Here is a 27357-nt window from a genome sequence, read left to right on the forward strand (position 1 = left end):
CTAGTTGAGCCGAGCATCTTCTGTAAGTGTCGTATAGCTGCATTGCATTCTGGATCTTTACGTCCAAGATTTTTTGCTGTCTCCACTATGTCTGGGTTAGATTCCTCACTATTATGACGTTGAACATTTCTGTTAAATGGTGGGTGTTTTGTCTAGCTAAAAGCAAAATCTGACCATTCTTGTTTACTTTTCTTCTATTGAACGTCATTATAACTTCTCGCCTATTTATAACATACTATTTTAAATGTTTAATGTGTTTCAGTGTCTTTTAAGAATGAGCAACTTGTGCTTTAAGAGTTTTCTCCAAACCTTTAATAACTTCTGAAAGTTTGACCTCCAGAAGTGAAACTGGAAGGCCATTAAGCGTGTCATTGCCTCTGATCAAAGCAGGGAGGCTGCGTGAGGGCCGTCGCCGCTCTAATCATTTTCATTAGCATGGCTGTTAAAAGCAAAACATTGTTGTGATTTAGGGCTTCCTGTGTCTAGAGGCTGAATCGTACTCAGCATTAATCATTGTGCTTTCTTGTGTTTTCGCCTGTCCAATCGTCCCAGCTAGAAGGAAAGGAAAGTGGTTTCCGGCTGTGCCTCTTCTACAAGGACGCTGATATTTTCTGTAACCTGTCACTTTGCATTGCTTCATTTGACATTTTTGAATCATTTACACACAGGCTGTTTCAGAGAAGACTCTTAAGCTATACATGTGCAGCCCAGCTGGTTGTAAATGTTATAGAAGGTCTAAAAGTGCAGGCTTAGTGCCACCGTTTCCTCATTTCAAGCCTGGAAAAATGTTGCATTCCTTTTAACACTTTACATCAGCCAGTTAAACACTTTACTGAAACACAGAGGTGAAAGAGAGCAAATGAGCATGGCTGGAGACCCTGTAGTGTTTATTGTGTGTGTGTGTGTGTGTGTGGTTGTGTGTGATGAGACAGTAGAGGACAGAGGGGAAATCAGAGGTGTTGGACTTTGAGAAGGAACAGCTGGAAGTAAAGAGGAACACATGGCCCTCAGACAACCTGATGGATCTCAGCAGCAGATCACACCACATGTCTCTCATTTATTTATTTTCCTTTTCTATTTTCATGGCTCTGCAGCCGAGAGCGAGGCAGCAGCTGCATCTGGCTGGAAAGACCACAAGGCATGAACACAAAACCTCAACATCAGGATTAGGGTGTTCATTATGGTTGTGTGGGTTTCAGACCTCATAATTCTTTTATCCACTTTGAAACTACAAGCAAGCTGATGTGTAATGATACACCCTTACATTTGCAGTATTTCAGTTTTGTCTCCTGTTTATATTCACTGCTGTTTTATAACAGGCCTAACAAGGGAATCATTCGACTGCTAGTTTTAAAAAGACAAGTAATTAATCATAGTTTGTGTGTTTGTGTTGCTTGGGGCTGAACCTCGATAGTGCTGTTGATTTAATCTCTCCAGCTAATTAAAGGAAGCAGAAATCTGATTTTTTTTGTATATTTGATTTGAACAGGAAAGATACTGCAGTTGTAGCCGTCTGTCATGCATTTCTATTTATGTTTGATGCTATGAAAAGGAGAGTGATTAGTGTTTAGCATGCTTATATCACACCTATGGGATTGAATTTGATTCCCACCTTTGCCTTATGTGTTGAGTTTGTATGTTCTCTCCATGCTTTAGGGGTTTCCCCTGAGGGTGCTGGATTCTTCCCCCTGTCCGATGACATGCGTTGTAGGCTAAATTGTCCATAATGTGTACGTGTATGCGATTGTGCCCTGCGATGGGTTGGTACCCTGTCCAGGGTTTCCCCCACTTTGTGCCCCGAAGCTACAGTCTCCCTTGGAGTCTGTGTACAGAATGTCCATGAAACAGTTAATCACTTAAACTATAGCAGCTTGTTTTGTTAGTGAGAAAGCACAAAGCCCTCTGTCTCTTCAGAAAAAAACTTCAGTGACACATTTTTAAATATTTTCCATTCAAGTCTCTGTGAATAAACTTTACTTTAAGAGCTACATAAATCTTAAAACATATTAGACAGAGTGCTTTAATATAATCTTGTTAAAGCCACACTGTTACAGAAAACTCATCAACACCTTCTGACCAATAGGACTGGAACATTCAGGGGAGCTGTGGTATAAGTGTTAATACACTATATTGCCTTTACATGCACATGAATGCAATATGGAGTTGGCCTGCACTTTGCAACTATAACAGCTTCGACTCTTCTGGGAGGGCTTTCCACAAGGTTTAGGAGTGTGTTTATGGGAATTTTTGACCATTCCTCTAGAAGGAATTTTTGAGGTCCGGCACTGATGTTAGACGAGAAGGCCTGCCTCGCAGTCTCCGCTCTAATTCATCCCAAAGGTGTTCTATCAGGTTGAGGTCAGGACTCTGTGAATTTCCTCCACACCAAACTCACTTATCCATGTCTTTATGGACCTTGCTTTGTGCACTGGTCTGCAGTCATGCAGTCATGGGGAAGTGGCCATCTCCAAACTTTATTTCCACAAAGTTGGGAGCTTGAAATTGTCCAAAATGTCTTGGTATGCTGAATCATTAAGAGTTTCACTGGAACTAAGGGGCCAAGCCCAACCCCGAAAAACAATACCTGAATTCAATGATTCGGAGGGGTGTCCCAAAAACTGGCAATATATTGTATTTTATCATTCAGTGCACAACACTTCTTGATGTCGGAAATTTCCTTTATTTATCATTGTTTTAGTCATTGACTTGCATTCTAAAGCTAGATAGCTAGCTAACATTCGCCTTTCACATCATATTACGACACATATAAAGATCTGTGTTGTATCTAACAAACCAATGTGGATATGTAAACAAACATGTCTAAAGTCTAAGCAACTAATTCAGATTTACATATTTCTGATGTGAAGGTATAGGTATAGGGTTTAAGAGATGAATCGGATTTACCCTAAAATCTTTCTGGCCATAATCAATTGTGTTATAATATAAAGATGAATTCCTCTCTCAATGACAGTGCATAGATTTCTCAGTCTGACTGAGTGAAGCATATGGCTGCATGAGCTAGGATGTATTCTGGTTATTTTTTTATGTCCTTTGCAGTCAGTATTCATTAAGAGGAGACCTGCTCCTGGAGCATAAGTCTCAGTTTGAGACTTTGGCCAGTGTATATGGCCCTTTCTGTCTTTTACTGACAAGAGAGAGAGCGAGAGAGAGAGATGCAATTGGACCCTGCATGCTTATTGCATTAAGTGCAATCAATAAATTCCCTTTTTGTGTGTTGGCATACCCAGCCTCTGAATCTCAATAAGCTTGAGTGCTTTTCTTCCTAATGAAGATTGCTGATTATTTTAGTGCATTGTACGCATGGACTGCTGCATTGCAGTTCTCCGAGGAGTTGCAGGGCTTACTCCCTACTTTTTAGATCTTATACACCCGCCTGTATCTTATATCTTTTCTCACTGTGTTTTTTTCCCCCTGAAAGTAGCTTTAGTAATGTAGAGTGAACCTCTTCAGAACATTTTCCCTGTTAAAATTCTCAGCCTGCTCTGACCAAATCACCTGCTGAGGTGGCCGAGCTGAAAGACCAGCTGGTAATTAATTCATGCTGTTAGTGCTACATCATAGTCATGTCCTTTTTTTTTGAAGGGGGATTTTTTAAGTGTGATTTCTCCCTGCTTTAGCCGTAGCCAATTCCCCTATCAACCATGACAGCTAAAAAATGACACCCTTTTTGCACTGCTGCGCATGCAGTATAATAGGAGGACGTGCATACATTAAGCTCTCCGATGCCTGTGATTGGCTAGCGTTGCTTTGATTGACAGGTGAGAATGATTATGGCATCCCTTACACCCAAACCAATTTTTGCTTTTTTGACTTGGCCACAGATGTCGCATTGTCAGGATTTGCTGCTCATGATCTTCAAAGAACAGTAAATCAATTAGCATCTCCAAAACTGCAGCTCTTGTGGGGCGTTCCCGGTCTGCAGTGGTCAGTATCTATCAAAAGTATCCTGTAAGTCCTTTAAGTCCTGTAAGTATCCTTTAAGTGTGGCCCTTGATGCCCCACCTTGCAACTTACAGGACCTAATGGATCTGCTCCTAACATCTCGGTGCCACATACCACAGAACACCTTCAGGGATCTAGTGGAGTCCATGCCTTGATGGGTCAGGGCTGTTTTGGCAGCAAAGTATTAGGTCATAATGTTATGCCTGATTGGTGTATGTTGATTAAACAAGAATAAGGCGGCCAGCCCAGCAGTGCATTGGGTAATGCTGCCTCTTTACAGCTCCAGGGTTTGAGCAGTTTGGTGCATACTGTCCGTGCAAAGTTCTCCCTGTGCCCCTGTGGATTTCCTCTGGGTTCTCCAGTTTCCTCTCACCTCCCCACAGCTGTGCTAACTTGCCCCTTTGTGTGATATGTGTGTGCATGACCCTCTGCATTTAGCATGACCCTGACCAAGGTAAAGCGGGTTAGAACAAGTAGGATTTTGTCAGATCTGTGATGTTATATTATAATTCTGACAACCTTTGCAACTTTGCATTATCAAGATGTCTAAGTAGCAAACAGAATGCAAGAAAGATCTAAAAGATGTCCATATTTTTTTCCATATTCTTTTTTTTCTTCACATTTCATTCATACTTTACAATTCCATGCTGCACACACCCCTCTTCACAGTCTATGATTACAGTTCTTTTAGGTGTGTGTGTGTCTCAGGTTGAAGGACCTGTGGAGCAAGTGGCTCTCGTGCATGCCACATGTGATATCATGGTGAGATCAGGTGTGGAAGAGACGTATTTTGTCTAGTATCTTGTCTAGCCCCAGTGTCAGTTATCTTGTCATCATGGCTCCGGCTGCCTGATAACAGAAGACCCTTTACCTTCTTGCTTTTCTCTCTCATCCCTTTAATACATGCTTGAGAATGGGAACCTTTATAATGCGGCTCCTTCAAACTGAGGGAAAGAGAGGTGAAAAGGCGACTTGGGTAAGCCTTCAACCCACACACTTAGGATGGAGGCCTAGGCACCTGAGTGTATTATGAACTCCTTTGAGCTCTGGGCCTCGGGTCATATCGTGCCTTACACAGGGTCAGCTTTGATGCTTTAGAAACTCAAATCCAGAACTGACATGCTGGATCGATTTTCTTTTCAGCTTCAAAACCGTGACTTTTTTCAAATTCAACCGCATTCCGCATTTATCTTGTTTTATGGTATTTAACGATTTTTTTCCCATTTATTTTTAAACATCATGTAAAACTCACTCTTATAGTTTAAACACATTCAAGAACATGATGGATAAACGAACTAAGCATACTGTGGAGTGCTGTTATAGGAGAAATAATCAACTGTGAGGTGGTGTGCTAATTTTTAAGTAAAAGCATGTCCTGAGGTCCTGAAATATTTTGGTTTTTCTCTTACACCACAATAATTATCCATTTCTAACAACTTTAAATTATTGAAAGAATTACATGTACTTTAAAAAAAATCCATTTTAATTATGTTGTGAAACAGTTTAGCTCTTCTTATGACTTCAAGTTAATTAAGAAATAAAATTCAGCTCCATCCTGAAGATTTAATGTTTCAGCGTTACCTCTAACACTTATAAATACATCCAAGAAAGCTTCGTAATCATTTCCTCACAGAAAGCTTCACTATGTAAGTGATTCCACACATTTTTCTTCACATCTGTTCATGCGGAGCATCGCTATAGAAGTTACTATAGATACGATCATGCATTAATATCAACACCTTTTGGCTAATCAGATCTGAGAATTTAACAGTACTGTAGTGTATAAACTCGATTTTTGAGACTTCTATAATCGGAAAATAATACACTAAGTATTCTAGTCAGTATAAAAAAGTCTCACTTGATGTTTTGTAGGGCTCAGTGGTTAAGGACTACTGACTAGAAAGGTCGTGAGGTCGAATCCCTGTGCTGCCAAGCTGCCTCGGTCAGGTCCATGAGCAAGATTTTTAACCCTCAACTCCTCAGTTGTAGCCCGCCTCAATTGTACAGCGCTTTGCATAAAAGTTTCAGCCAAATGAATGAATGTAAATATTCCAGATTGAGCAGTCTTCAGGATATAGCACTCTTCTGCACTGTCTGCTGGATTCAGTCACTCTCATATTTGTCTGGTCTTGCTTTAAATATTTCAGTATGTTTCAAATGGCTGATAGATGGCAGCTGAATAGAGGTAGTCTTGGCTAAGACTTTGTGCCGCATTGCTGAACTGAGACAAAATGGCTGCTGGAGTGTAAAGTATATCCGTGATTCATCATCTTTATAATGTGATGTTCTGCTGAAACGAAGACGTGGCGCAATCACTGATGGAAAGTCTGCAAATGCAGATAAATATACATTACAGACTAGTTGGCATTCAAAAGGTTGCGCAATAGGGTTGGGAAGTATGATGATATAATATTGATATCGTGATACAATAACATCATGATACACTTTGCTACTTTTGATGCATCATGATACACTTTGATACCTTTTTTGTGCCATAATAATTTTGTCATATCACCCACCTCTGCCGTACATCATATTTTGTAGCTAATCCTAAACAATCCTGCTTAATTTGACTGTTTCAGTCTTCTGACATGATCTTTCTTTTTCTCTTTTTCATGTTCCATCTCTGGTCGGGTGAACTGCACTCTCAGGTAAGACTTACTTTCATCAATGTTTAATAAAGAGCACTTGTTCATCTTGATCTTGCCGCCGCCACCTCCACCCAAACACACACACCTTCGCCCTTCACATCTCCACCTCCACTGCACACCTTTCTCACGTTCTTCCTCACTCTTCCTTCCAAGACTCACCGTGTCTTAGGCTCAGGCTCAGAGTTTTGCACTAGCCCACACAGAAACATATGTAAAACATAAACAACACGTCCCTATTATTAGGTTTCCCTTCATGCCCGTGTGTGCTAAATTATACCCCTAAAGTATGGTACACACTCAGTAATCTGCTTTGAAGTGTATTGAGTCCAGTGTTTCCTTCCCATTCTCTGTGAACTCCCTTCCTGCATCCTGGCACCATTTTAAGCTTCTGTATTTGTGTGTGTCTGTGTGTTCGTCATCGTCTGAATAGATATTGTGAGACGTTTGAATGAAAGCAGTGAAAGTGCCTGTACATTTGGTATAATGAAACTCTTTCATATATTCTTAGCAGGTTAAAAAAATCTTTGAAAAAAATCCACACCCAAGGGCGGTCTGGGTTTTTCTTTTCACGCCTGTTACGAATTTGACATAATAACTTGGGAATATTGTGCCATACGTTGTGCATTTGCTGAACTCATTCATTTTGTTCCATTTAGTCAAATTAGCTGGACTTCTCCCTTCTACCTCTGGAGGTTCAATGTAATATCAGTGTTTATAGTACTTTGTCTAAGTCTGTGCTGCAAACAACAGGAATAAGACAGACAGACTGTCAGAGGCTGTCCTTTTCAGGAATGCCTTTTGTCATTTATATTAAAAGCCACCCAGTCACAACAAGTTTGTCGTCCCTCATAAAGCGGACGTGACGGAGTCGCTCTTTCATCTTCCTTTTCTGCGACCCTCCCTCTCAGCCTTGATGGCATTCTCTCAGCCTGGGCTAAATGGGTCTTTTATTAGACGCTGTCCTCTGGGAGTGTGTACTTGTCCTGGCCCGGTGCTGAGTGTGTTCACCAAGCAGCGCGGCACAGTGCCAGACACTCATAATTTAGCATAATGAAGAGCCACAGCCTTCAGCTTAGCAGAATGATCACAACTTCTGCTATCAGTGTTCTATCTGTTATCCTGATTTACTTGTGCTCGTTCACCGCAGGAATATCAACTGACCATGCATATTTGTCTTTGCACGTTCTCGATGGTTTTACGTGCATTTTTTTTCTTTTCTGCTAGTCAGCTTTTATTCATGGCTTTAGAGCTAGCTCAGTGCTAGCGGGCCACTTCATTAAAGCAGAGTGCTATAGTGTCAGGACCAAACGTTGCCAGCTTTGTATCGGCTAATGGGATTTTTATGCCTCCGCTGCTCACAGTGCTTTAGTGAAGTTTTAACTATTGCTATTCTTAGACCTATTAAAGAGTGGAGCCTGGGAAAATGCACCTGGTGACTGGGTATATGGTTCAAAATGAAGAGTTTATCCAGCATACAACTTTAAAGTGTTCACTATTCAAAGTCATTGAAACTAAGAATGGCTCTAAAATGTGACTTTTTGGCATTTCGGGTTTAAAATTGGAAACAATACAAAAGCAAACGAACACACAAAAAAACTACTTTATTATATACTATCTATTTAGTTTCTCTTATTTATTTCTTAATTTAGGGTATCTTTGCTGCCTCACAGCTCCCAGGTCTCTGGTTTGATCCTATGCTTTAGGATACTGTCAGTGTGTGTGGAGTTATACATGTTCTCTCCCCCACGTGTCTGCATGGGTTTCTTTTGGGTTCTCCGGTTTCCTTGCCGCCTCACACCTAGATCGACTATGTTGAATTGCCTCTAGGTGTGAATGTGTGTCTAAATGTACATGTGCATGGTAGCCTGTGATATAGCCTGGCGTCTCATCCACGGTGTATTCTTGCTTCATACCCAGTGCTCCTAGGATTCCGACTCCGGGTTCCATCAAGACCCTTAGATAAATGAATTCATTTGTAGTGTAATTGTATTATAAAGTACAGTACTATCTTGGTGTCAGGCCACCTTTCCTCTGACGCACCTGTTATTTTTGACACAACACATCCTGAGATAATGAAAGTTTGCTTTGTCTTCCTGTCATGCCTGAAAAAGAAGCTTTATCTTATCCATTTGCAACTACTGAGGTTATATATGTGTTTGTAGGCAAAGTGTGTGATTGACAGGACAAGTTGATTGTAGGTGCATGCTGCAGAGCGACATTGAGAAGAGGGTAATAAGAGATAACGTATGACGAGATTAAGGACACGCCATCCGTGGAAGGAATTCCAGTTATCCTGTTTCTACTCCTAGGCTATGCACTCCATCCAGCCCTGGCTTTATCCTAACTAACTTCTGCTGACTGAAGAAGGTTAGAGAAATATGAACAATAAATGTCATTTGCTTTTTTTGACATTGGCATAGTGCACTGTGTACTTGCTGTCATCTGATTTAACAGTGCAGACGGTCCTTTGCGCTGTACGTCATTTGCTAGAACAGTGAGTCCTAATAAGCCTTATGGTACACAGCTTGGCTACAAATGCAGTCTGACGTCAATGTTATGGCTGATTTAATGATATAGCTGATACGTGTATGCATTTTCCCCCCCAGACACAATTTTCACTGGGGTATGTACAGTATGTTTTCCTTATGTCCCTATAAAAACATACATTAGTCTTCTTCACTGGTTCAATTCTCCATCTCCGTCTTTTTTTGTACACAACTAGAATACAAATTCAATCTGTGCCCTTCCAACTGCTCTCTAAATCACGGTTGTGGTTTGTATAGGAGTCTACAGCCACTCTGCAGGTGAGCACATGCATTATTTGTATATCATTTTGTCATCTATTTGTTTTTCCTAAGATTGTTTGCATTGGTTTGTGTTTGGCTGTGCATCATACATGGTACATGAATAAATTTCTGGAGGATTTTCACCCATAATGCCTTCTTTATAAAATTTATAGCATCTGTTACTCTTCGACATTATGTTGAGAAGGAACATTACATGCTTTGTAGTATACGCACAAACAGTCTTTCATTCCCAAAGCGTTCTTTTATTCTCAACTTCTCAGCACAAGGTGGTCTGCAATTAGTTTAAAGCCACGTGAAGGACATGCTCAAAGACAAAATACCTGCCATTGGAGAAAAAAGGCAGTGTTTGTGTGGGACGGCTGTGCAAGCGGGCAGAGACCTGTACTCACATGTCCCATGCCGTCCTGTGTTAACCTGCTTTGCATTCCTTCTCAAGGAGCTGAACACTCCTCTTACTGTGGAGGGAAATAATCTGTAGCTTAGAGCAATGTCTTTCCACCTCTCACATTTAATAGGCTTGTGACATGAGAGTTGGCACTTTCACTTTATTGTTAGTGCCCAAAAAGAAGTCCTCATTAACCCTTGGAAAAGAACAAAAACCTGTTAGTTTGTACTCTTTCACCTTTTCCTGGTTTCTTTCTCCTCTCTCTCTCTCTCTCTCTCTCTCTCTCTCTCTTACACACACACACATACACACATACTGCAGGTTTGCATGAGGGGCATGACATTTGTCTTGCACCTCTCTGCACGTCCTCTTTTTTTTCCCTTTTCCCATAATGGATAAACCAGATGTAAGACACTTTCTCTCTTCTCCTGATTCTCGCTGCCATTGTGGAGTCTCTAATTTCATGGCTTCATTTCTGGCTTTGGGTCAGAGCTCCCCTGAATTCTAAAAGATGGCACATCTGATTTCATTCAACATTCCATAACTGCATAGCGTAAATTGTGGTGAATATCCTTCCTATCTTCGCACATCAACTTTCCCACCGCTCTTTTGTAAGCTTATTCTTGGCTTTCCATCCATTTTGTCACTTCTGGTTCAAATCACAACACTGTTTCATGTTAACACTGATGGTTTATTAATATCCAGCAGCTGTACTTTCTGACTTCTTTGTGGATTGACCACACCTGGACTCAATGACTCATGACATAATCATTTTTATGGCTATTGTGCATATAAAACTTACTGTAGGAACCCACCTTTAAGTGAACAGAGGGATAGATCCTTTTACATATAATATATATGCACTTTTAAATCTATTTTTATAAACTGAAAGAATATACATGATACACTGATCATGTTATTACTTGCACATTGCATATTCATGGAGTTATCCAGTCAGCCAATCGTGTACAATGTATAAAATAATGCGAGGTTGAGCAAAAACAAACAGTTCTGCGGGTGGAAACACTTTGTCGATGAGAGAGGTCAGAGGAGAATGGCTAAGGTAGGTCAAATAACCACTCTTTGCAACCAAGGTGAGCAGAAAAGCATGTCAGAATGCCCATCAGTTTTCACTGTGTGGTGGACAGGCACACAGTGACCACATCGAGTGGTCGACCACATCGAGTTCCACTCCTGTGGCCACTTCAGTGGCATGATCTGTGTGGCTGATTGTGTGCCACTCTAAGTAGCGACCATAAAGTTTTCCCAGAAGCCCCAGTCCCTATGGAAACATAGGTGGCCATTGTTCGCCTCACAAACTCGAGCTGGAGAACATCCCGGAATTCTGGAGCGAGCTGACTGTGCACAGCAGGAGTCCACCCTCTTCCCATTTCGTTCTGTGTATCTATCTGGCGCTTTCCTCTCTCTCTCTCTCTCTCTCTCTCTCTCCTCTTTTTTAGTATTACTACCCTGACTTATTCAAGTAACACTACTATTAATTAAATTAGCGATGCTTTAAAAAAGGTGGGTGTGTGAAGAAATCATAATAGAGTTAATTTGTTTTAATAGGAAAGCAGCAATTCCCGGGAGCAGCAATCCAGCAGGGAGGATGAGATGTTTCCGCTAAGATGTATCAGTAGTTTCAGAGTTGGCAAATGAGAGAGAGAGAGAGAGAGAGACAGAGAAGGAGAGAGAAGCTTGCATTTGGGAGAATTTCTTGGATTTATTTCTCACCTTGGGGCTAAAGCCTGTGTACTGAGCACAACTACAGTGTATATTGTGCAACATACCATTAAACATAAGCATAAAATATTTTCAAACAAATCTTTCAGAAACATACTGGTAAGTGACTGTACGATGGACTCCACTATACATTTAGGCAACAAAAATGAATTCAAATGATAATTTATGGTGGAGATAATTAAAGTGCATAACTAACAACCTAAATAAAGAGAAACTGTTTGGCCTTTAAGGTTAGTTTAGGTTACTACAGGATTTCCAGAGCCCTGCTTCACCTCAGTAACTTTCTCTGATCATATCTGATTCCACAGAAATCACCGACCCTGTTCAGCTAAAAAGATTTCCACCTCCATTTCTCACAAGCCACTAGAGCTGCCACTTAGCAAGTGATGGTGTCAGAGTGGTCCAAGATGAGAGTGAGTGAAAGAGGTTTGGAAAATAAGAAAGAAAGTGATTGATGGGGGGAAAAATACTTTCCTGCTGTAAATGGTGAAAGACACATTAAAGCTAGAATTAGCACCCACCGAGACTAGGTCTATGACCAGTATCTATACCAGTGTCTGCACTGGAGTGCTACTTTGACATAGATTTTAATAGGACGTAGCCGTATAAAACAGCATAGCTACCATTTTACAGCATTGAGTGCCTCTAGAATTTGTTTAATAAGCTTGCCACCAATAATTTACAGTGAATATTTAGCTTTGTTAAGACTCTTATCACCATTAAGCGTTTCCTGAGTTTTAATTCACTGACAGTTTGGATTCATTTAACAGAATTATCTTATATGTTTGAGGAAAGGGTTATTATTCTAAGCTCTAATGCATCAGGCGTTTGTGTGAATAGATGTTCGAATTCTGACTACCCCATGCCTGGGTGCTCATGAGAAAGCTTTATTGTGGTTTTCAGCCAGTGCTGTTCTCTTGTAGATGAAAGTCTTCATTTAGACACTTTGTCTCAGGCTGTTTACAGCTAATGAATTCCTTGTCATTACCATCACTGTGTGGCTCTCCCACCATGCTGGTCGGTTTTACATGCAGAGGTAGTGTTTGATCTTGCCTTCACTGAGAAACTGCCTGTGCATCTCTTTCTCCTTGATTAAGTTGTTCATCAGAAGTTGTTTAGTTGAGTGCACATGCCATCTAAACCTAATTTATTATCTTTTGTCATTTTAGAATACTTTAAAACGAATCTAAACAAGAAAATAATATTATACTTTATATTCTCTACAGTAACCACAGTTAGGCTTGATGACTGTTTTGTACGCTCTTAGCATTCTCTCCACATCTTCATGAGGTAACCACTTGGATTCCTTTCCAGCAGTCTTGAAGTTGTTCCCATAAACGCAGAGCAGTTCTTGGCAGCTTTTCCTTCACTTTCTGTTGCAAGTCATCACAAAACACTTTTACTGAGTTTAGGTCGGTGGCTATGAAGGCCCAGACATTTTCAGAAACTATTCACATTTGTCTTAATATACAGCTCTGGAAAAAAAAATAAGAGACTACTGCAAATTAATCAGTTTCTTATGTTTTTTTCTTACAGGTGCATATATTGGTGAGATTTTGGTTCATTTTTTGTGAACTGCTGACAATATTTCTCCTAAATTCAAAATATAACTATTGTTATTTAGAGTGTATATTTAAAGGAAATGACAACACATGAAAATAACCCAAGATCATGCAGTATTTGCAGAGCTTTAATAACTCAAATAAAACAAAATGCAAATCATTTGTAAACAAATTGTGTTAATGCTTTGGCTAAATAACAGTGAGAAATCAGTATTTGGTGGAATAACCCCGATTTGCATGTGTTTTGGCTCCATGCTCTCCACCAGTTTTTCACATTACTGTTGGGTAACTTTACTCTTTTTGCAAAAAAGCTTTCAATAGGGTTCAAATCTGGAGATTGGGCAGTGGTCTCTTACTTTTTTGCAGAGCTGTATATATCTATCCATCTATCTATCTATCTATCTATCTATCTATCTATCTATCTATATATATATATATATATATATATATATATATATATATATATATGTAGTGTATAGACACACACAATGATCAGGCATAACATTATAACCACCTGCCTAATATTATGTTGTTCCCCCTTTCACTGCCAAAACAGCCCTGACCCATCATGCACTGTGCATCAGGTCCATGACCATGGAACACTGCAGACCGGGAACACCCCACAAGAGCTGCAGTTTTGGAGATGCTCTGATCCCGTTGTCTAGCCATCACAATTTGGCCCATGTCGAACTCGCTCAAATCCTTACGCTTGCCCATTTTTTCTGCATATGAGCATATATATATATATATATATATATATATATATATATATATATATATATATATATATATATATATATATATATATATATATATATATATATATATCTGTGTCGACCCAAGACAAAAACCCAACGATGTAACATCAGGACATCATGTCACTCATGCTGCTTTGTCAATTGAGAAAGTTTTGCAAGTTAAAACAAGCTTTTTGCTTGTTTTTCAATACAACTAGCTACACTAATTTAATATCTTTACATCTTTATCCTCTTGAAAAACACATATTTAAATAATTCCAAAGTCCAGACTTTTGACTGGTACAGTGGCTGTGTATGTGGTAGGGGTTCCATAGATTAGTCGACTAATATATTTGCCACTGTGGGGTACTCAGCTAGTGGAGTAAGTGGTAAAAAAAACTGTGAGGCAGATGATAAATTGAGCTATAAGATGACAGACACGAGCTTCCATGCTGCGCTCTTTCAGTTCCAGAATCACTGTTTCAGCCGAGCCGCCAAGTCATCCGCATGAATGCATTAAGTAATTGGTACCTCCTTAAATAGTGTAATATTGTACACAAATGTATTACTGTGCACAATTATGGCACTGATTTATTTATTTTGTTTTTAACAAGAAGCTAAACTCCAACAATATTCTGGGCCTTTGTGAAAATCCTCCATCACATTCTGTCTCCAGTCCAGCTATAGTTTGTTGTGTTACCTGCTTCATGCATGTTATCATGTTGCAGAGTCACCAGAAATAAATAATGGAGCAAATCTCATGTGACTATCATCATTTTGCTGCCTGTCCCAGTAACAATGTTAATTACATTTTCTTGTTCAAAGCCCATTTGAACCGACATCATGGCAGGCTAATACATTTCTAATTAGAGTTTGAGTTTATTCATATCCACCAAATGGGCTCATCAGTAATTGTTATTTGCACAGGCTTTGCCAGCCATATAATATCCAGTAATGATTTTTGTTTTATTAGCAAATTGCCTTTTCACTTCATTTTTAATTAAAAGCTGCACAGATTTATTCATTTGGTGAACAGCATAAGGATAAGCGGGATGGAGGAACATAGCGTTTTTAACATTATAAAGACGCTTTTGTTTTGCAGCATTTTAATTTCATGTGTATGGCACATTTGAGCAAATGGAAAGAAAATTAAGTAATTGTGACTCGAGTTTGGTTTGAACTCCTAATGGTGTACAAGCCCTACTATGAGTATATCTCTTTTACTGGGTGATTAATGCATGCAGCAAACTGGAAAAAGATGGCCCCTGTCATATCACTGCCCAGAGAAGCGGAATGTTACATTTCTAACATAAGCATGTGTTTTGTGCGCCCTAGTGGATTTTAAGTCCATGTAATTACATAACCAGACCCATAGAAATGTCCTTCGAGGTTGACGTTATTGCACCAGAACCTCCCCTGAGCTATAAGGTCATGTTGGATGTTTGTGCCAGGACTGCTGAAGCACAGCCTGTGTTAGGCCATTACTCACTCTTTTACGCTGCTTTGCATGCATGTCATTTCTTCACTTGACACGCTTCAAGATTTCTTCCATTACATCTTAAGGTTTGTAGCTCAGAAAGTGTTTGGCCTCAGTGGGAGCATATTCCTCTTCATATTGTACACCTCTTCGTGAGATTTAATGTTACAGTGTCTGAGCTTGAGGTTACATTTCGCAATGCTTTCCTAACGAAAATATTTTTTATTGCATTTTTCTTTGGGTTTTTTTTTTACACTGGCAGTTTATTCTGAAACAGACCATGCTTTGAATGAACAATTGGTAATGTGGAAGCTGTCATGTGGACTGGGAAACGCATCATGGTACAACACAACACATGTACCATGAGTGGCTGGGGGAAAAATGTGGGACACTGCATAATAACACCAAAATAATAAAAAAAAACAGTTGCCTTTTGTGCTCAATGTGAAGTGATGATGTAAGATGAACACAAACGCAGTGGGGTTCTTAGTTCTAATGTACACATGCTGTTCATCCAACTGCTGTATTCAGTAATTTAAGTTTTCCTAACTATATGTAGCAAAAAAATGTGAATATTTCACCATATGACGTGAATCCACTGGCAACCACACAAGCAGCAGCAGCAGTGTGTACTGATAGAGGAGGATGCATTGCAGGGTGAAACAGCAAAAAAAACAGAAGCATCATGCTGCATCCTCTCTCATAAAGTAAGAGATGCACAGATTTGCCTGATTAGTATTCTGACTTCCATCCAGGGACTGAGACTGGAGCGCTGATTTAATTTCCTCCTTCATGTTCGTCAAGGAGACGCACTTAAAGCTATTGCCTCCGTGGTGACCTCTGTCAAAGTACCACTCCATGGCATACCTCCAGGGATTTGAATCTTAGCACCACCTTGCTTTTTGACCCTAGCATATTTACGGCGATGGTAGGTAATGATGTCATTCGATAGTGGACACCTTCTGGAGCAGGGACAAAATGCCGGCTGTCTCGTTTGGAGACGAGGAGACCTGACTTACTCAATTACGCCACACAGCATGTTGGGAGAAGGCGGTGTCACCTCATTAACCTAAAAGCCTCTTTACACCATGTTCCTGGAGGAGAATAAGCAAGTGTTCATTTGGAACAAACTAGAGGTCATGATGAAATAATAAAAATTGATTGTAACTGTGTAACAGGTCTTTTATTCGGAGGGAAATAAGTGAGTTGAAGGAGGAGCTAACAGCCCTAATCAGCTCTGATGAATAGCCAAGATGTTTAAACAGTCCAAACTGGAGGAGGAGATCTCCTGCTGAAATTGAAAAGACACATTCTTAGCTCAGGAACAGAAAAAGCTGTGTGTAATACTACACCATTAGCAGGTTCTCCTCACAGCCTTAAGATAGGATTACTGCCTCTGTGTGTCTTCATGGTTCTCCACCAAGTTGTGCCAGATCCTGAAATATGCTGGTTAATGATGATGAATGAATGAACAGTTTATCTAATGTTGAGCAATTCTTAATATTACATTTATTGATTCTATGGAATTTCTGAAAGAGCCTGAAACTTCACTTTCAAAAACAATTCACTTTAATCAGTTTTCCTGAACCGTATAGGGTGACTCTTCATGAAGTGAGCGATAAAGCTTTAGACGTTCCCTGAGGAATTTTGCTTCCTAGATGCTTGAATCAAATCTTGTAATCGATTTTGTCCTGCCCTCTGGTGACCGCCCTTGTCTCTCCACTTATCCCATTTAAGGTCAAGACTCAGTTTCTCTTTCTTGCTACAGTTTTTTTTTTGGCAACTTGGCTGCCTGTTTGACTAAATTGTCTTTGATGCATTGTGAAATGAAACGTACACAAGTTGGTTATACATTGGACGTCTAGCAAACATATCAATGCATGTGAAATGAGAAGTGCAGAAATCTGTAAGGCAGGTCAGGTACTCTCGTCCTTGTATGCCGTCAGCCGTCATTAGTGATGATATGGTCCAGGTTATGCTGATTCAGGCTGCTAGTCCTGTGAGTCCTGACCCCCTTCGGCTACAGAGCAGAATGTCTATGCCTTTTGATTGGGAAGATTAAAAGCCATTTCTTTTAAACAGGAATGTTTCACTGCTATTAGATGAGTCAATTTTCTGGGTAGGAGGCACTCGCTCCTAATTTGCTCCACCATCATTCATTTTGATGTGGAAATATGATCAGCGCTTAATAAAATCCTTGGAAGGAGAACAGGGAAAAGGGAAGTTGTAATGTGATTGCAGGCACCTTCATTTGACTTTCTTTTGGTCCAGATTATTAAACGTGTTGTTAAATCTCTGACATTTTTACAAGGCAAGACATTACATTGTTTTTTTTAAATAATAATAATAATAATAATAATAAATGTCATTTTACAAATTGTTGTGTTAGAACTTTGCATTTATTTTTGCAAGTGAGGCTTTGTCTAATTAATAATTAGAAAAAAAATTAAAAATTATTTTGCAAAGAAAAAATATTTTAAAAAATCTAATCAGAGGATTATGTTTGAATTAAAATATCTTAAGGAAAAGAAAAATATAGATCACTATGTTGAAATATTTTTAATCTTTATTGTTTAAGATTGAAAAAATGACTGAAATATCTGTAAAATTTCATGAACGCCGGTCAACTAGAAACTGAGATCTTAGTGTGGAAAAAAATGCCTTGGTCAAAAACTCTTTTTATTATTACACTTTAATGTAATACATGTTATAGATCTGGAATATGAGAGAGAGGGAAAGCAAGTGAGAGATGATGAATGCCATGTCGCTAGAAGACCCCATGGGATAGTACTATCTTCCTGACCTTTTCCTCATCTCTTCACAACCTGCTGATAACCTGAGTCCAGATCTAACCCTTTCTTGCTCTAGTGAACTCTTCTTATCAAAGCTGTACAAGATTATAGCTGATATAGGCGGTTCGGTGGACCCATATCGTTGTTCCACTTCATCCAGCCGCTCATGGTGGGTGGTAAACAAGTCTATCAGTCAAACAGACACTGAGAGGCCACGTGACACTGAAGAGTATCTAGCCTATGAAAGCCCGTGGATAACTGGCCTGTCTGACTCCCTGGGGCCAGACCTCTAAACCCTGTGTTGACGTGTGATATAAAAGCTGTCTTGAGGATCCCATCTGGATTTTGTTTTAGCATAACATCTGTGTTTGGCCCAGCAGAATTAACATGGAGTTATTGCTATCTAAAGGAAGGTGGCATTGAAAATGAATTATTAATTTTAATTAAAATGGACTACTATTCTCTACGGGAAAAGGCTAATTATTTTGCAGTGCCGCTACTTGAGAAGGCGATATTGCTGGCCAGATATGAAGCCTGTATCTGGAGTTTTGCTCACATCTAATTTTCTCCCTGGATGCCCTGTATAGGATGAAATAAGTGATTGAAATTAAAATGACATTTTATTGTCCCAGCTTGGGATTTGAGTGTTGTGATTGTGATTATTAACAGTGCAAAAAAATCATAAACAGATTAAAAAAAAAAACACAATATCCTCTAGACAGAATAGTTTGAGTTTATTTCCATCGTTCAGTTCCCTGCCCTGTTTTTCCAGCATGCACTCCAGAATGGAGCAGACAGAGAGAGCTGCACAGCATGAAATTGGCCCCAGTGCAGGCTAGGTCATCTGAGGAAGGAAAATTCCTTTCTATATCTTGTGTATAATTATTGGCACTGACAGCATGAATGCAAATGATTCTGGATACACACCTCAGTGGTTTGCTGAGAGCCTGAGTGATAAGGCTTGTGCAATGATGAGTTACTCTGCCTCTTTCTCCTCTGGCTTTTTCTGAAGCCTCGGGAAGTCTTGTTGTCTTGGGAAGTTCATGAAGGCCAACTGAAAGTGAAAAAAGGAGATGTGCTGAGGGACAAAGGGTAAACAAGTGAGGAAAAAACCCTAGAAAGTCCTCTGGTGCTGATTCAGATGGAGAATAAAAGGATGTTGTGGAAAAGAGATTGCTCACAGTTGGAGATTGATGGAGTTTTTAAAACCTTCCATTCCCATGTGAGTGTGTGTGCCGAATGGTTATGAAAATACTGTGGTCACTGAATTTTCATGCTTTGCATGCTGTGTTCACTGGCTGGACCTATCAAACTCTTATTTCTATAGGCTTAGAGGATTTTATTTTGGTCAGAGTCATATGGTGGATTAGTTTTGGGACATTTTGCCATTTACATTGCGAGACAAATCACACTTAACTAGCATGATTTTATAATATCTTTATGTGGATTGAAACGCTTTTCCAACATGATCTTTGCAGTAGGATATCCTAGGAATGATTATGAAGTGAATAAAGACATGTGCACTTCATTTTCTTAAAATATAGTATAACTGGTTTCTTAATGTTGAAGTGTCAATGCAATTTTTTTTGATAGTAGAGCAAATACACGATGATCAGAAGAGGAGAAATCCAAAACAATAGCAAAAGCACATGGATAAGTACTAAAGCAATGTATATCTGTGCATAAAAAATATCTCCAGACTCCCTAATTCTCCACATATACCACACTTGTGGTAGTGATTTTACTGTTCAGAATAAAAAGGGCCTTTTTCTAAAGGGTTTAAATATGCAGTGGATTTGAGTTCTCCCCTCCTATCTTCATACAGCTAGAATTCCGGATTTGCTGTCCTTCAGCGTCAGAGGCTCGTTTTGGGGACAGCAATTGGAGTCATAAAGCATGGCAGAGCTACAGAGGGCCTCCTGCCATGCCAATAAGTACTTTTGTTCTCTTTATTAATGCACCAGTGGGGTTCAACTGCCCCTCTTCCCAAGGCTTGAGCTACTTTTAGACCCTAATGCTTTCACTGCCTGAACCCTCCAGCCACACAGACAAATTTTGATGGATGGCATATTTTTGTTGTTGATCAAGACAAAAGTTTATGCAAATGGAAGATTTTTTTTTCTAAATGTTGCAATTTGCACACAGTTCATTACACAAATTTAAGGTCACCCCAGTGCAGCAGGCAGAGGCCAGTCAGTCCATCTGGTAACCCAGAGGTCAGGGTGATCCTCAGACAGACTTCATTCAGCAGCTGTGCTTATTAAATGCCGCTACTCCTCCTACAGGATATCTCCCAGGATATCGTACACACCGGCTTCCCTCCCACACCACAGAACTCTTCATGCACAGCAAAGAATGAATCTGTTATGCAGATTCTGTTATGAGTTTGTTGGGTGAAATACTGAATTCAAGAATTTTGCTGAACCGTATGAGCAGTACTAGACAAACTAGTCGAGTTTCAGACCTAGTTCGGGTTCAAATCAAGCCGGAGGTTGTCACAAATTTGTCAAAAACTGTTAAATAGAAACAAGCCAAAACATAAATGGCAATTCTGGGCCAAAGTATTGTTTAAGAGCTACACTTCACATTTTCATCAATTATACCTCCATGGGGTTCTTGTCAAAGACCACTGGAAATACATTTTTAGGGTTCATTTTTAAGTGAGACTTAGCAAGACCATTAGTACAATTATCATTGAGATGAATAGAGCTCCTGAGAGGTGCAGTTGGTTTGGTATTCACCAATAGCATTGACTCTAAGTTATGCCATAGACATCAGGGTCTGGAATTCCAAATAACCATTTGCGGAGTGGATAATCATGACTTTGTTCCTCTGTCCTTTGGTGTGCAGAAGTTTCTCTATTCACATAAACAGAAAATAAGGCCAAATAAAACCATCTCACAACTGCTCAATGGTAAAGGGTGGGTGAGAGTTTAAAAATACTTTGCATGTGTTAGAGGGAGTCTGTGTCAGCAAGGTGGTGGTTGTGATACGACAGGTGAAGACCTTGACAATGACAATTAGCAAAGCTGGAGGAAAAAAGATACTCTACCTTCCAGCAACTTTACAGGACGACCGATACCACACCTATAACAGCTGTGATGTTCAGCTCTTCTTTTAATTATTTTCTTGCTTTCTCATTGGAACCAAGCCACATAATTATGTTTGGATAAAGCCGATGCCAGAGCTCAAATGATATGTTTGCACTTGTTCAAATAAACCAAATGAAGAAGACAGAAACACACATTGACATTTGCAACACATCATTTTCATTGATGTCTTTGGGGTTCATGTCATAGAGAACTGCAAAAGAGGATTCTTCTTGAAGACAATTCAAGATATCTGAATAATACAGATCATTCAGATGAATAGAGCTCGCAAGCAGTGCAGTTGTCTAAGGATTTGTGCTGTGGTCAGACGATAAGAAGTTTGAATCCTGGTGATTTCGCTTCTATCCAGGCATAGGACTCTAAGAGATCAGGTTAGAAAAGATCGACTTCATCTCTCAACTTCAAAAGATGGTCCTCTGTCTTTTGTTTAGTAGGAGGTCAAGCAAGGAATTTTGTCTATTCACATAAACAGAATAGGGCAGCCCTCCAATTGTCCAGTGATAAAGTATGGGCTTGATTTAAATGCCCTCATGCCCCCAAGTTTGTGGATGTTTTAACTCTAGATGATGAAGTGGCAATGGACTCCAGTGCCAAAGGAAAACCCAGCTTTAACAGCCATGATGTTATTTCTTTGATGATGTATTTGTTTCCATGATGTATTTGCTTTCTTGCTTCCTGATTTGTGCTGAACCACAACCTGGTTTGTTTGGTTAGACCTGAATCAGTCTGGATTATGTGATCCAGTTTGCACAACACTTTTACACTTGCTCAAATGAACCATATTATGCTGGTAAAAAAAACAAAAAACTAAGGTTCAAAAGAACCAAATCAAATGATGCAGGTGGAAAAACACCCACAATGCATTAAAAACATTCCCCCAGGGACCAGGAATGTACTGAAGTGACCTTAATCAGTGCAAGGGGCTACGAGAAGAACCATAGTGAATACTGTACCAGTTTACTGGTATGACTTGGTAGTTCAGGAAGGTTATGAGATTAAAATGAGATAGTGCCTGTGAAAAATATTTTAGGTAATTATTTCTGTGTGAGTTAATGAAGAGTGAAAGGCCCTGGAGAGAAATGTGGGTGAGAGAAATTGAAAGTATAGGAGGAAAGGGATGTGATTCATTGTGCAGGGATAATACAAGTCTGAAATGATGAACGGATGAATTCAGCTGCAGTGCTGTGTGTCACGTCCGGTGGTGGCATCGAGTCAGCGAGAGTGGGAGAGTGGGACCGGTCAGCACCGGGCTCTGAGTCAGAGCTCTCAATAATATATAGACTCCCTGCTTTATTATGCCTAGGTGAATACACCCGCTCGGATTGTTCGTGTTTTATAGATGAGACATTCACTACCAGTCTCTCGCCGTGCGCATCAGTGTGGACGATTTGATGATCATGTGAACGCGTGTGTGGTGTGTTTGTGAACCAGGTGTGCCTTTCATGTAAAGATAGCACACAATCTATATTGTATGAATTCAGACGAGGCTATAAAAACCTCTTTTTGTTTCCAAAGTCTCCAAACCAGTTTTCACAAACCACTTTCTGAATTTGTGGTTAGTTTTCCTGCTTTTATGAACCCTAGGCTTTACTGCCGAGTTCTTTTTCCTGTATTGACTTTCACAAAGTCTATTGAGAGCATCTCATGAAAAAGCTACCACAGGTGTCTGTTAATAAAAGCTTTAAGCCTTAATGGTTTAACTTTCTCATGGGTTCTCTTGAATGTCTCTCCTTTCATTCTGTTTCCCCTCAACCAGCTTTATTTAGCCATCTTTTAGTAAATGTTTTCAAAGGCCAAATTAGACTAGATGTTGATTTTCAGTGAAGCAGGTTGTTAGCAAATGCCAATCACTAGCAAATGTGTTCAAAACACAGCGGATTTTCATTTATTGGCAAAATCCATGAATATCTGAGCTCACAGAGAGCTGAAAATGATGGCTGAACGGTGAAGGAGCACCTCCAGAATATGGCATATGTTAAAAGTTTCCTGTGTAAATTCTTCTACAAACATGTTTGCTTGTACCGGCTGTATAAATGAGGCTCATTATTCTCATTACTCCCATTCATCCATATCCCCTCTTCATACTAACGTATGATGCTTGACCTAAAATAACCTCTACTAACCGATGTGTTGCTTGTCTTTTCTCTTTTTCTCCCCTTTGCCTACTGAAGATCATAGAATGATCGCTGCAGGTAAGAGTCGCTTTTACTAACGTTCTTGTACCGTGTTGCTTTTGTTTTGCTTTTCTATCGGTCACTTTTGCTTCTTGTAGATTTTCTCTTCCTAAACTCGGGGGTGAACATGCTACTGCGATGTATTATATTTTAGATATAGTATAAAAGGTTTCCTAGATTGAACACTAGTGGGATCATCCTTTTGTCCTCCAAACAAAATGGTACTGATGTTAATTTTACGCAGATGCACTGATGTCACCAAGCACCACAGTAACGTCAAAAGCCAATGTCAAAGTGAATATATTTTCCAAAGTGGATATATTTTCCATCAAGGTCAGAGAGAAGTGTGGTTTAATTAGTCAGAAATCAGTTGCTATAATGAAGAGACACTTGCATTAAAAGGGTTAGTGGTAATCAAGTAGGCTTTGTATTATTACAGAGAACCTGAGGGCCACATTTTTTCCCCTTCAATAAAATGTTCAACCATTTCGTAAATTTACACAAAGATTTTTAAACATCTTCCTCCCTGCTTTCATTCTTAGTGAATTGCAAATTGCTTTTTAGCTCCGCTGTCCTATTTCAGTAAGCATACAGTATTCCAGTCCCCTCAGGGAAAGGGCTGTAGGGGAGGGGCTCTTTTTGAGGTGGCCCGGAGCGGAGAGAGAATCTGAAAGGGCGTGAAGAATGAGAAGTGCCTCTCTTTTAAGTGCCTTAATAACTGTGCCGGCGTCTAATTGAAACTGGCCGTAATGAGTGTGTGAAAGATCAATGCTTGCTCCACACACACAATCTGTGGCCAAACCCCTGGAGTGCTGGAGAAAGACTGAGGGCCCTTACTCACTCGTCCCGTGCTAACGCTCTCAGCTTTTAGCAAACAGGAAGGGTTTTTTTTCCCCCTTCTTCTTCTTTTTTTCTGTCTCCCAGGGGGATTGAATGAGATGAATCAATGAGTGTGCACTGCATCTGAAAGTCACAGTGCTGAGAAAGAGTGTAAAAGAATGAAAAAGAAAAGGACCTCTTTAACTCAAAGACAATCGAGCACAATAGTCCCTAGCTCACTTCATGCTAGAAAAGTTGTGCAGGATTTACAAGTATGAGCCTTGCCAGCAGTGCTCATTTTAATGTTTTCATTAGGGAACGTTTGATGATGGACAAATGAATCTGACTTTGTCCTTGCTTCTGCAAGCTGAGCTCTTTGCACGTTGCTTGAGAGTCACATGTGCGAGGTTGAGAGGTGATGCTTTTAGCAAGCGCAATTCCCTGCAGGGCTTATTAACTTCGACATCATATTTTACCATCTCTCTTCTCTCCGTGATAATCGCACAAACACACCACTAACCACCTGTAGAGCACAGCCGTGTCTCCAGCTTCTGAACATGCTGGGGTCAGGGATCACATGAGAGGGTTTGCCCACATGAGAGATTTCGCGGCAAATCTCTCACACTAATGATGATGGATGCTGGTGATTTAATCACACCGTATTAGTGAGGAAGCAGCAAACAGGCCAGTAAAGGTGATGAAAAATCTCTTCAGCTTTTCAGTGCTATCATACTACACAAATCATCTGAAAGGGAAGCTGGGTATGCTTTGGTGTGTGGGCTAGAGATGGTGGAGTTTTCTGCTTTATTAGTGTGTTGCTTTCTTTAATGCCACTCTCTGTTTAATGCGGTTGAATTCATAATATTCTTTTGAAAGTAGACATTGTTAGAAATCATCTTTACAGATCTCTGGTTGTAGATTTAGTAAATGAGTAGCTTTCCAGTCTTTCACAGTGGTATTCATTCAAATCAAGCAGAAGCAACACCTGATTCTTGCTGTTTAATCAGCTTTCAAAACACTATGAGACTTGATATGATTGGACACCCCTGACTCTGTTAACTCCTTGAGATGACATAAGGAAGAAACCTATACAGGAACCAGACTCAAAAGGGAACCTAGATTATATATCATTGCCGCTTTTATGACAAATGATAATAAGTGTGTTCATTGTGAGAATGTTGTGAATAAGAGGTCTGGGATTTGCACCGGACAGTCGATATGACTATAGCAACAGTTCTTAGCAACCAATCTACAGTATCCAGGTGATATTCTCCACTTAGTGTTTTCTCCCTGCTCTGTATCTAATGTTACTGTGTCTGTGGTTACTACATTCACATAGACCACTGAAGACTTCTCTCTTAGAGAAAAAAACAATTTTATATATATACTATATACACCATTGTTCATTCCTTGCAACACTTTTGATAGGTACTGACCACTGCAGACCGGGAACACCCAATTCCTTAGACTTGCCCATTTTTCCTGCTTCTAACACATCAACTTTGAGGACAAAATGTTCACTTGCTGCCTGATATATCCCACCCACTAACAGGTGCCATCACCTGCCACTGCTCATAATGTTATGCCTGATATATATATATATATGGGTATAATATTGCTTATCATTCAACAGTGTTTTCTCCACAAAGTGTGGGGCACATAGGTACAGCGTTTCCATGCACCACAACGAATATGAAAGAGATCGAGATGTTATTTCTAATTTTTGCTTCAGTGTAAAATTATAAATGAACCAGCTGCTCATGCTCAAAGCACAATTTTTCAAGTCTACCTGTTTAGTCATTTGCTTTATGCATGCACACAAAAAGTGGTTACAAGATAAACTCCCATGTTTTTGACTGACCCATGCAAGAGCAAAGAAAAAACTGACTACTTTCACAGTTTGGTCATGCAAACGCTAATAATCACTAGCTAGTTTCTGCATATACTACACAAGGTTCTAGTAAAGAATGTTATTTTTATATTTAAAAGTTTGCATAGTAAAATTGCCTTCTGACAGAAAGATAAAATGTGCAAAGTTCTAAACCTGCTTGCTCCACTATACTATACTTTTTTATTTAGTGCTAAGAAATGGGGTAGATGGTGTTAGTGCTACCTCAGAGCCCAGGAGATTTGAGGTGACTGCTGGAGTCCTGGCTGCTTCTTGGGGATAAATAATAACACTGAGCTTCATTATCAGCTCCAATGCTGTCTGTCACTATGCCTGATGCTTTTCTTGTTCTAATTTGTTCTGGCAGTAAATCAAACATAACAAATAGAGAAGACTGTTAGAAGTAATTATCATGCTCATTTGGGTGTAATACCAACTTTTTAATTTTGCAATCAACATTGCAAAATAGGATGTTTATTCCAGGCATGTTATTTCATCTGATTTGTGTTTTCAGCTTGCCTGCACTGAGAGAAGTACAGTCTGGATTGTTGTTTTTTCAAGGCTTAAGTGTGTTCAGGTCCTTTTTTTAACTATAAAGTTACTCTCTCTTTTTATCCTTTACATATCGCTTTTTTGTACGTGTTTTGCTACGTCCCCGAGCATGTTCAAGCAGACAATCTTACATTACAGTGTTGTGAAAGACATGGTTAATGAATACTTTTATTCAGGCATGTTATGTCTAAAAGGCAGCCATGGTTTCAAAGCCGCCGAAGATTTCTCAGGTATTTGTGGTACATGACTAACTACAGTATTATACCACATCAAAACGTGCCTCCACTGGCTCAGCAGGTCATACTGAATTCCTGAAAGTACAAGAGAGTGTGTCATTTTATATTGAAAGTGAAATATGTAAAATAGTAAATTGTTTCATGCGCAACTAAAACTAAAAGATTTGTAGGAAAATACTTTATTTAAGTCACTGCCCTTATTAAAATGCAAGGATCTTGGAATACGTGCAAAGATCCAAATTGAAAAGCCTTTTGCTAGCCAGCTAGTAAACTATATTGAATTTATCACAGGAATGACTTGACATGGGATTTGACTCAGGTTCCTTGAGTAAAGGTTTCCAATAATCTGCATGTTGTCTTTATTTGTCACATATACATTACTGCACAGTGAAATTCTTCCTTCGCATCCTTGAGGGTTGGGTCAGAGCACAGGGTCAGCCATGATGGAGCAGAGTGGGTTT

The 27357-nt window shown here is 39.7% G+C and overlaps 1 protein-coding gene across 4 annotated transcripts in view; it reads left to right on the top strand.

The window, feature by feature from the left end:
• agrn (agrin) overlaps positions 1-27357 on the top strand; it is a 227835-nt gene that overhangs the window by 30729 nt on the left and 169749 nt on the right. For 3 of the 4 annotated variants that reach the window (XM_058409023.1, XM_058409026.1, XM_058409027.1), the window contains exon 3: positions 23399-23419. The exons of the other annotated variant lie outside the window; for it this stretch is intronic. In XM_058409023.1, the coding sequence (XP_058265006.1) occupies positions 23399-23419 (21 nt within the window). The remainder of the gene's footprint in view (positions 1-23398; positions 23420-27357) is intronic. 4 annotated transcript variants of the gene reach the window in all.

Source organism: Hemibagrus wyckioides, linkage group LG15, assembly GCF_019097595.1.
Source record: "Hemibagrus wyckioides isolate EC202008001 linkage group LG15, SWU_Hwy_1.0, whole genome shotgun sequence".
In the NCBI taxonomy this organism is placed as follows: Eukaryota; Metazoa; Chordata; class Actinopteri; order Siluriformes; family Bagridae; genus Hemibagrus; species Hemibagrus wyckioides.